At 32.8% G+C, this 12,115-nt stretch overlaps 1 protein-coding gene across 1 annotated transcript; it reads left to right on the forward strand.

The window, feature by feature from the left end:
* The first annotated feature begins 1,834 nt into the window (after nt 1-1,834).
* LOC127837547 (paramyosin-like) lies at nt 1,835-11,776 on the forward strand. The gene is made up of 10 exons (XM_052364738.1): nt 1,835-1,912; nt 5,127-5,183; nt 5,508-5,678; nt 5,857-6,216; nt 7,135-9,750; nt 10,063-10,248; nt 10,364-10,562; nt 10,675-10,755; nt 10,938-11,036; nt 11,185-11,776. Exons 1-10 carry the CDS (start codon nt 1,845-1,847, stop codon nt 11,470-11,472), a joined length of 4,125 nt encoding a protein of 1,374 aa, XP_052220698.1. The 5' UTR covers nt 1,835-1,844; the 3' UTR covers nt 11,473-11,776.
* The last annotated feature ends 339 nt before the right edge of the window (nt 11,777-12,115 follow it).

The following is a 12,115-nucleotide window of genomic DNA, read 5'->3' on the forward strand; positions in this document are numbered from 1 at the left end:
AAAGGTATTCCGCATGCTTAAGGTCACATTCACACTTCAGAGTTAAGGTATTCGACCCATCGTTCATTTCCAAATTATTTCGACCAATTGGTAACCGCTTGTATTTGTTCCGTTCGCGTTTGGAATAAGGCCTTAGTATCTATACAGATGTAAACAATATAAATCCATACCGTATGATCAAAAAATCAATTTAAATACATCTAAATAAAAAGATAAAATAAAATGTTAATTATTTCTTTTTTAATTACAACGCAAATATAAATTATGTGCGTAACACTTTCAAATATCGGTCAAAATCAAAACAAGTCATATGAAGCAAATGTTGTTGTTTTTCTAATTTTGGTTTTTGGCATTAAAATACTTTGAAAATTATATTGTCAATAACAATATTAAATACTGTTTATATACGAAAAAAGGACAACGAGCCCATTATTTCTCCAGCCAACTTTTACCACCGACTTTTACATTTTGTAAATTAATTTTGTTGTGAATATGTCTAATTTACTGTTCAAAAATATTTAATTATCGGCACTTTATTAATTACTAAAAAATATTTTGTTGATTAAGATGTCCATCTTTTAATTTTTCATTGTTAAGCTGCAAGGGTGTATTACAATTAACAAGCTATTTCTTGAAAACGGAATCTCCTAAAATATTCCCCCATAAGACCATGATGAGTGACCTTTACTAAAATATAATAATGCGTAAGATTTTCTATATTGAATAAGTTGGGTTGAATACCTTAATTTTTCGAAAATCAATTTGACGTCTCCTTCATGTTTCCACTTAAAACACACGATAACGGACGGCCAGCTGAAAAGTCAAGCTTATTTTTATTTAGCAGATTATAATGTTTCTTCTGTCTTTCTACTATGGCTTCAAACGATGGCGTTATGGTGATGCCATATTGATTTCTAGTAATACAATTCATGATAAATTAATAAAATTGTATGCTTTGTTCTGTTTTTGTTGTGGATTTTTTTTGTTATTGTCATCAGTGTTGTATTTGTTCCTATTGTAATTATTGTTGAATTTGGTGTTGTCTATGTGGTTTTTGTAGTTACAATATTTAATATATATTTTCTCAAACTTAATTGGTTCAGTAAGACTTATATATATTTATAAGTTTTATAAATTCAATACAAAATGACCACGAATCTAAGATTCTTTTGATAACATGACCAACCAATTTTCTTTTTATTTTATGCTCTTTTCCCCGTTTATTCACTTTGTAAAGAGTTTAACTTAAAAAATTCGCTGGAATAATATCGTCATTTCTTCGAAAAATGACGTCACTTCACAGTTATATAACTAGTGTAATAACACCCGTGTTATAAACAAAATTGAGCATTACGTTATTTCACTCCTGAAACGTAGGTCATGTTCTAAATAAATAAATATATATATATATATATATATATATATATATATATATATATATATATATATATATATATATATATATATATATATATATATATATATATTCGCTCTATATCTCTAATATTCTTAGCGGTAGTTGTTATTTTGTGATACCGCTATGAAATTTCGTAGCGAGTACAGTCGAGATATAGAGCGAATATTAATACGAAAAAACAGGAATATCTTTCTAGCAAATATGACGGGAAAGTGAGCGCCGCGTTTTGGGGGCACACGGACAAACGTGTCTTTGATGACGATTTACGCCGCGTTTTGGGGCATCGGGCGCACACCTATGTAGTATTATTAATAGTAGCAGTAGCAGAAGTAGTAAAAGTATTTGTTGTAGCCTTTTTTGTTTATATTTGGTGTATACATATATATTACATGTGCGTTTTCTTTATTTCAGAATTGACGAGCAACATATGACTGTTGAAAAATTGGAAAAAGAAAATGCCTTCTTGTGTAAGAAAAATGAAGAAATTACTAGAAAGTAAGATATTCTAACTATTTTACATGATTTAAATTTGTCTTTAGTATCAATATACTTACAATAGAAAGAACAATATTCTGTTTACGCATTTTTTATAATTGTTAGTGTCCTTTATTTTAGGATTCATGACAAACATGGCGAGATGGAAAAAGAAAATAACTGTTTACAGATGAAATTGGAAGAAATGACAAGAACGTAAGATACGATTTCACACATATTTAAATTTCTTTCTAACATCATTCAGATCTTTTTTATCACATGCTTTTAATGTCGTTGTATTAAATTCTTTTAATTAAAATAAATATTACATTGCAATACAATTTAATCACAAGTGGGAACTTCTTCGAGGTAACAATTGTATCGTATCGGAACGGAGCGAATTGATTCAGGATGAACAAGCAAGTTAGTTTAATTAGTATCCCCCGCAAAATAAATGTACCTACGTATGGGTGACAATCCTTGATAGAAGGTATAATCCTTGACAAAAATAATAAGTGTGGCATTATTGTTTTTTTACATTGCAAATCTACTCATTGATAACTATACACCCATGAAGTTTCATCTTGAAATATTGTAGCTTATATGAGATATACCCCTGAAAAGTTCCATCATACAAAAACAACCAAGGAAAATAACACTCATTTAAGAACGTGAATGGATATGGTTCGTATAAGTCTGAATTGTGTAAATATATATATTATTATTCCATTCGCGTTTGGAATAAGGCCTAAATATCTAAACAGATGTTCACAATATTAATCAATGCCGTATGACCAAAATATTAATTTAAATACATCTAAATAAAATGCAAAATATGTCTATGTTAATTACATCAGAAATATTAATTATGTGCCTAAGTCTTAGAAAAAAGTCCTAGTACGCGACAGACAAACAGCACGTTTCCTAGGCGCAGAGGTAAAGCGTTTGCTTTAATCACAAGTTTTCACAGTTTAAATACCGCGGAAGCAAATGTTGTTGTTTTTCTAATTTTGTTTCTTGGCATTATAATACTTTTAAAATTATATTGTCAATAAACTTTATAAAATACTGTTCATATACGAAAAAGGTCAACGAGCCCATTATTTCTCCAGTCAACTTTTACTACCGTCTTTTACATTTCGTAAATTAATTTGTAATTTGTAAATATGTCTAATTTACTGTTCAAAAATATGTAATTATTGGCATTTTATTAATAAGTATAAAAAAATTAACGAGTTCAGGAATTCGAATTTCCTGGACGAGTTAAAAAAATGGTACATGACAACGAGTGTCAGATCTTTTTTATCACATGCTTTTAAATGAGCAAATTAAATAAATATTTACGCAAACATAATGATAAATCCCGAGTGTTGTTTACATTTCGTGACGTCATATGACGTTGCAACGTCATTTCAGCAAAATAGCTAAATGCGATTGGTCAATAAACGAAAACTAAGCCAATGAAAACGCTTACTAATTGGCGAGCTTACTAACGAATTTCCTGGACGAGTTTAATCAAATAAGGTATGAAAGGACAACGAGTGTCAGATCTTTTTATGCCCTCGAAGGAGGGCATATAGTGATCGGACTGTCCGTCCGTCTGATCGTCCGTCTGTCCGTCACAATTTGCGTTGAGGTTTCGAAAAATGCTCATAACTTCTATGTCGCTTCAGATAGCAATTTCATATTTGGCTTGCATGTGTATATGGACAAGGCCTTTCCATACGCACACAAATTTTGACCCCTGTGACCTTGACCTTGAAATTAGGGTCCGCGTTTAGGTTTCGAAATCTGCGTTTAGGTTTCGAAAAAAGCTCATAACTTCTATCAAGCGTTTATATGGGGCATCAGCATCATATAGTGACAGCTCTTGTTATCACATGCTTTTAAATGAGCAAATTAAATTAATATTTACACAAACATAATGATAAATCCCCAATGCTGTTTACATTTCAACGTCATTTCAGCAAAATAACAAAATGCGATTGGTCAATCGAACGAAAATAAGCCAATGAAAACGCTAAAAAAGTATATTACACATGTGTAAGATAAAAATATGCTTAATGGTTATATTACATGGGAAACAGGGTATGGCATGTGATAAAATGCATTATAATAGCTAGCGAAATCAGGTATTAAACCATACAGTCTACAAATGTATTTAACAACCCTTGTATACTTATAATATTCATTCGTATATTTGAAATGTCAGCGTATATCCAAATCTTCAACAAATCAAGCCTGTTGTAATGTTTAATCCACTGCTTTATCAAAAGCGGAAGGTTATACAATACAAGATTGCACTGATCTTACATTATATGCGTTATAGTTAAAGATGCTTCAAAGAACTACATCATTTCATTGGGACCAAATTGGCAACTTCTTTTTTGAAATCTGAATTCTACACTTGCATATAATATATGTATATAGTCAAAGTCGCTTCTAGCTGTTTATAAAAAATAAAACGCTTAGATTAAATTTGCCGTAGCTTTCGACCTCTCGGTCTTCTTCAGCGGCATTTATTTGTCAAGCATATCATGTTTAGCGGAAGTGTCGTTATATTGTTGAACGTTACATTGCGCGCCAATTTTATAAGTCTTTTGTATTCAGTCCATATGGTTTGAACGTCCTCAGTTTGCGCTTCCAAAGTTGTTCAATGGTCTTCCGGTACTCGTCGGATCCATTAAATTTTTCTAGTCCCATGACCCGAAAGTCCGCGACGCTGCGGCCGTTTGTGTAAAAGTGCTCGGCAACCGGGCCATTGTGTCGAGTCCGTATCCGGGACAAGTTAAGGAGATGTCGTTGGAACAGGGTATCTCCCGTTTCCCATACGAATACAAAGGTATTACAACGTTCATATGGATATGGACTGAACACAAAAGACTAATAAAATTGGCGCGCAATGTAACGTTCAATAATATAACGTATAATGTATTAATTCTGAGATTAAAAACAAATATAATTGGAGACCAGTTGATTTGTGTAATTTTTATGTTTATATGTTAACGTCATCATTGTGAGTAGTATAGCGTAGTTCGCTGAAGCTTTGTCATTTCGCATTACTTCGTCATGACTTCCATACCCACTAAGCATTTATATCTGACTTTTTGTAAGTTGTTTCTATCAAATTTATTTGGTTTTTTTATCAACTCTACTATTATGTTTTAGTGAAGTGCAATTATGTTATAAGAAGCCATGTATAATTTATAAATTGAATATGATAATAAACCTGTAGGACCCCAACACGCTCAAAAATCGATCTTAAAGACGACAGTGACCGGCAATCCTATAGGTATGTAAATATTTTTCTCTCTGTTATTAGAAGACGTAGACTATCGAACACGATTTGTCCCATTTAACCGTGTTTAATAAAATGACGCCTGGCCTTTTATAAATGTATTATATGTATTCGAGAAGAACACACAATGAACAGTAAGTTAAAAAGACATTGATATACGTCGCATGTTCATGAAACGGCCTGAACAAATTCTACCCATTTTGTGTGTATTTAAGTAATTTTGCCATTGGACGATATTCTGAGCATTAAAATAACATGTACAAGTACAATTTTCACAATTTCAATGCATGATGTTTTGACTCTGAAACTTCTTTTTAGTGCGGAAAAGAAAACAAGTGTACAAGGAAAATGTAATTGCAAAATATTCAAACAAGAATATGTAAACGAGGCTCGCGTGGAGAAAAACAAAAGAATAGAAGCAGAAAACAGAGAATCTAAATTAAGAGCTCAATACAATTCTCTTCAAAAAGAACACGCCACATGTCCGAAGTAAGTAATTAAATTCAATTACATATTTATTGATATTTTTATCAGTAGTAGTAGTAGTTATAAAACTTAAACAAGTGGTGGGAGCTTATATATCATACTATTTGTGTATGTTTTTATTTATTTTTATTTATTTGATATTTATTTTTATTAACAAATTACGAAAAGAATACTATTTCAGAAAAACACCTCGAATAAGCAAATCGCCAAATGCGAAAACGAAGGAGTTGTCCTTGGAAAAAGGTAACAGTCCAGAATATCAACTGGAAATTAATAAAGTTAAACAGGAGTTGGCCGGAGAAAGGGCGAATATTTCAAAATATCAAATGGAAATTAAAAAAGTTAAAGATGAGTTGTCCAGAGAAAAGGCGAACAATTCAACAAATCGACTCGAAATTAATAAGGTTAAAGAGAAGTTGTTTAGTGAAACAGTGAACAGTAAAAAATATAAACTTGAGAATGAGAAGCTTTTAGAGTGGAAAGTACAATGCGAGAAACGCGAGACTCGACGTGCGAAGAAATACAACGCTATACTGGAAAAGTATGTATTAATACGTACAAGTTCCTTACTCGTTTCTTTTTTAATTTTCAATTATAGTTGTTCATAATGCAAAACATATATTCTCTTCTTTCTAAATCCTCGAATGGAGTTTGGAAAACAACACTATGATTAGATAACGTTGATAACGACACAACAAGCAGATTGTGGTAAATATAGGCTGCCATGTAAGTTTTACTAACTCGTTGTTTCATCAGTTTAATTCCGAGCAGAGTTGAAAAAGAAACAAATAAGAAGATTCATTAATCATTAATGAATACGAAATTGTTCAAAACGGTCAATCAAGAAACATAACATAATTGACTAAACGTGGATTTCGACGATTACCTCTTGCATACATTTAGTATTCGCATCCTCTTACACTGGTAAACATAGAATTTATGTTAATTTGTATCGTTGTCGATTGAGTTATTATAGCGTAAGGACAAATTCCATATTGCTTCTTTGCAATTCATCTGGTCGCCGTGGTGTAATGGATATGGTGCCCGCCTAACGACATGAATTTGATCCCTACCGTCGGAGCGTTCTTTAGATCTTCCCCAAAGACACCAAGTACTGGTTCTAGGGATCAGGAAATTGGCTCGAGAGCGTTTATATAAGCCTTAGGCTTTCGATGCAATCGAGCTAAAATAAATAGGCTTAAACTTATTCACCTGGCCCTTTAATAAAAGCTGTTTTAGACTCATGACATATGCATGGTAAATACATTCTTTAAGGTATAATGAATCTATATTTTTATTAGAAAAAAAAGTCAATATCAATTTGATATGACTCATGTTTGTATGCAATACTTATTCTTGACTTATGTCCTGAGTATATATGCCAATAAGCAATCCTTGCAGAAATAACGATTCGCCGATGTAATTAGACTTGTGCATCTTTATTTCTTTCTTTTTTCAGTGAAATGCAAAAGGATCTTACATGCTCAATGAAGGCTAAGACAACCGAGAAAGGTGAGACCGCACATTCCGGAAAAACAAGTTATAAGAAAATCATTGATCGATTAGAAATATTAAACACAACTAAAACAGAGGAGCTGCAAAAAAAGTCTCGTGAACTCAAGAAATCAGAAGCAAAAGCACAAATAATGCGTGATAAACTTTCTGAAGCAGAAAGCATGATACGTGAACTAAATGAGATCAACCAAACATTAGAGCATGAAAAATGTGAACTGCAGAAATATAGAGCAGATAACGTAAATAAACTAGAAGATTTGAAATTGAATTTTAACAATGCAAAAAAGAACCAAAAACTCGAGCAAATGGCTGGACTACAGCTGCAACATGAAAAATCTTTGGAATATGAAAAGAAACGTATGCAAGATGCCATCGTTGAATCGGTAGAACGTGAACGACAATTATTAGAAGAAAATAATATATTGCGTGACGAAAAACTAAGCGTGATTACGCGGATTGAACATATCGAATCCCAAAGAAAACAATGTCATGTTGAGCTCATCAATACTAAACACGAATTACAACGTGTGCAAGAAGAAGCGTGTACTCAAGTTGAACGTTTAACACGACAAATAAGTAGACTTGAGGAAACCGTAGCGAATTTACAAAGCGACAAGAAATCTACCTTTAAAGGCCATTTGAATGTTTCGCAAAAGTTACAAGAAGCCGAGGGACAGATAATTCAGCTTCAACAACGTTTAATGATCCTCCAGTCTAAGGACAATGACATAAATGCGAATTATGACACTAAATGTAATGATCTTCAAAACCTGCTAGACAACAAAACTAGTGAATTAAAAATCACAACAGAAAAATTGTCAAATTTGACGTTGCACTCAGACACTCTTAACAAACAAGTTAAGGAATTAACAGAATCGTTGACACTTCATCAACTAAATCAAACACAACTTCACAGAAAGTCTAAGGAAGAACTTGTACACGTGTATACAAATTTAAAACAAAACATGGTCGATGCTGAAGTTAGCATAAAAGAACATCTAGCACATGTGCAACAGAGTATGGAAAGTAAACAAAAGGAACTTTTAGATAAACTTAATCAAGCAGAGGCAAACGTTAATGAAGTGAAAGAGAGGCAACTATATTTGGGCAATGTAGAAAAAAGTTATAGAAAAATGCTTGAAGAGAAGGACACCACTCAACAGACGTATAAATCAAATCTTGAAGAAAAGATGCAACAAAACCATTTGCTCGAAGCGCAGAAAAAAGAATATGAAAACACCCTGAAGGGTGCTCAACAGCAGGTTCTTCGTCTGCAATATGAAGCCACGGAGCGTGAAGAACTGCTCAATAGTTTACAGAAAAATATTTTACACTTACAAGAGGCAAAAGAATCAGCCGATGAAGGAGAAGCGCAATTACAAAGACAACTAAAGGAAACGAATGCGCAGATGCAAAAATTGCAAGAACGTTTACTGAAGTGTCAGTCAAAAGACGCTGCGGAAACCGCAACATTGCAAACACAGGTGGATGATCTGAACGAGGAACTTAAAATTAAATTCGATGAATTAAATAATACTTTAATAGAATTGTCAAAGCAGAAAAATGAATCACAAATGCTCAAAGAACAGTTCAACAGAACAAACGATAAGTTGAAATTTCAAACAGAGGCTAGAAAAGAAGAAATGAAACATAAGAAGGATCTTGAATATTTTCAAAACAAGTTCCAAGAGGACGTAGATGCTGCATTAATGAGAGTAAGACAGAATTGTAGTGAATTACAAACCGATTTTGCCTTTAAAGAAAATGAATTGTTAGCTAAGATTAGCAATGCAGAAAGAAAAATTCAACATTTGGAAAATATAAGTAGTAATTATCATGCAACTCGACAAGAACTTGAAAAAACAAATCGAAAACACCAGGAACATTTAAAATCCTTAAGTGACAACGAGCGGTCAATACAACAATTACAGGCAGAAATATTTAAGATGACGAAAGACACCTCAAGATTACACGAACATATAAAAACATTAACAGTCAGAGTAGATATAACTTCTGAAGAAAATAAAAGCCTGCGACAACAACTAGAAACTGTTATAAACCAAGCTAAAATTAATTTAGTCGAAAAAGAGAGGCAGCTATCCGACGTGTTGATTCAAATTGAAGAACAGCGAAGAAAACACACAGAAGAAGTGAGGCAAATTCAAATCCAACACCAAAATAGCATTAAAATTACATCCGATGCAAACTTACGCGAACAAAAGGCGCTTGAAAACAAAACATTATTAGAGGGGAAAATTGAAATGTTAGAAAAAACGATTTTACAGATAAATGATGACCATAAGCATAAGCAACAAGAATTGAACACCCAGCTACAAAATGCACAGGCTTGTGAGTTAAATTTGACAACACGTTTAAAAAAACAAAGTCGTGAATTAGAACAGTTAAGCGTATTGAGAACAAATCAAGATTCAGAACGTAGAATTTTCGAAGAAACAATAGCTGAAAAAGAGCATCAACTGAAACAAGCCAATGAGCAACTTCAATATTTGATTAAAGAAACACAAAACCTGAAACAGGAGCTTCTTCAAACAAAATCGAAGTATGTAAACTAAGTTCTTTATTAATGTATGTATTTAGATGGGCTATGCCTATGGCAGGTGTATTGTACATACTAAATGATTGTATTATGACGTAAACATGAAATTTTATATTTATTGAGAATTTTGACATGTTTAAACCATTTAAATTGTGTTATAATATAAAATTAAAAATACATGGCGAACAATAAAGGCACTAACCATAGTCATCCGATCGTAATTTACTCTTGTAGTTATTGCCGGTTAACTGATACTAAACAATTTAAAAGAACATAATCACGGCGTGATACATCGAACTATGCGATATGTTGTAGATTGTTGGAGTCAGTTAAAAACAACGATGCTTCAGTCAAGACCCAAATTAAAACCCCGGAAGATGACACATTGTTACGTCAAGTAAATCAATTCAGATCAAAAGAAAAACAATTTGCCGCTGAGATAGACCAGTTACGTTTCAAATTAAAGGAAAGTCACAACGAATTGGAGGAAACTAAAACAAGGTTTGAACGATGTTCCATTTCCTTAGAGAAACGTTCCTTTTATAATATTTTATTGTTGTTGCATTTATGCTTTATCCGTATTTCGATTGTTTGTCAACTATATGAAATTTCTCAGACTGAGTAAACTGATGGGACAAAGGCTTACTGACAACAATCCAAACATCACAGATCTAAGTGATAAGAATCGTCCTACAAAACTTGCGGAACGATACTCCGAGCTGTACGACAACGAATGGACGGATGCTTTTGAAGATCTTAATTCAATATACAATGATGAGCAGAAAACTATTGCAATGCTGACAGTCATATTGACGGTAAGTACGTTTATCAAAATGTATTGTATTTCTTTAAATGTGATAAGGAATGCGTATGCTGAAAATAAGCCATAACAGTACGTCTACATTTCGTCCGTACATGTTTTTGCAGGAGGCAGCATCCTACTGCAGGCATGAAGCAGACGGACAAATGATCAATCTACGGAATGTTCTAACTCTTCAAACTTCTTCGGTGAGAGTGTGTTTTCTTTTTCAAAGTATACTTGGCACATTACTTGCTGAAGTGTTTAAGACACGTATACAATTCAGTATTTTTTTGTGAAAACTTCCCAAAATATTTTTTCATAAAAAACGTATCTTATAAATCACACTGAGCAAAATAACATGATATTGTTTTTTTAATCTTCTTTTCAGTCCTCATCGCGGGTACAAGACGTCCCAGATGTCATAAATAAACAGCTAAAGGATAGTCGAAAAACTATGTCAGAACAAGCTGGAAAGCATCTTGTAGAGGTATCTAGTATTTTATGTATGATTCCATAGTATTTCTAGCCAGGTAGTCGTCAAACCAAGAACAAGCAACATTTTAAACCATTGCATTTCAAAAAGAATATGAGATTTCGCGTCTAATCGTCAAATCAAATTAAAATTGTTTTTACAGACATACATGCAGCGTTTACGACAACAAACGTCCGCCCCAGCACGCGACGCCCTGCGCGTGGAGACGTTCTTGAGAGAGGCATTCACGTTGTGTTGGATGATGAGCATACAGGATCCACCTGTTATATTTGACCACCTTCTACAACATGGTGAGAAATTCAACACGGAATTATATCGGTCTTACACCAAGGCAGGTCCGCTGGTTGATTTTCCAGTGTGGCCAACAATGTTCCTGCACGAGGGCGGACCCGTACTGTACAAAGGGGTGGCCCAGGGTTGTAACAAATAAATGATCGCTGAAATAAGCACGGATAATAACATATATTTTGTGACCGTTTATAAGAGCGTCTTGGTTCTTGAATAAATTTTATTGCATTATTTTTGTAATCATGCGCAGGTTTACAGTGCGCAATTGTAAATGGTGTTTAAAATATATGGTGTATGCATTTTGTATCGCAATTAACGTTTAAATTGTAGTAACCAAAAATGATAAAATTCGTAAAATAATCTTTTTTTAACTGTAAACATTATTCATGTTAAATGTATGTGTTGTTAACTATGAAATAATGTTCAATTAGATATTTATTAGTTAAGATCCATTTCTTCGATTGGTGTACTTTACTAATTTAATGTGTGAACTGTTAAACAAACTATCCTGTACAAAATTTAGTTTTAAATTTGTTTAAAATCTAAGCATATTTCATTACTTATTTTAGTATCATTTTCGATAAAAAAAAGTATTGTAAGTTTGTTTAGGAGAATAGTTAGGTACTATCTTCCCTACAATCAAAAATCTATCAATAGATCTTTTCTATACTGTCGACCTGTTTGAAGCAGATTGTCTGTTGATTTTTTATGTTTTTAATTTCGCGAAGTTTACAATGGTCAGTGATCTGTCGGACATTAAAGGGTTTTAGTTTTTCTACATTGGT

The sequence above is a fragment of the Dreissena polymorpha genome, chromosome 1, assembly GCF_020536995.1.
Source record: "Dreissena polymorpha isolate Duluth1 chromosome 1, UMN_Dpol_1.0, whole genome shotgun sequence".
Lineage (NCBI taxonomy): Eukaryota > Metazoa > Mollusca > Bivalvia > Myida > Dreissenidae > Dreissena > Dreissena polymorpha.

What these genes read in the sequence shown, in the direction of transcription:
- LOC127837547 (XM_052364738.1), top strand. Translation starts at nt 1,845, where the DNA reads ATGACTGTTGAAAAATTGGAAAAAGAAAATGCCTTCTTGTGTAAGAAA. An exon ending in TGCTGACAGTCATATTGACG is followed by an intron (nt 10,563 to 10,674) that starts GTAAGTACGTTT and finishes ATGTTTTTGCAG; the next exon opens with GAGGCAGCATCCTACTGCAG. An exon ending in TAACTCTTCAAACTTCTTCG is followed by an intron (nt 10,756 to 10,937) that starts GTGAGAGTGTGT and finishes TCTTCTTTTCAG; the next exon opens with TCCTCATCGCGGGTACAAGA.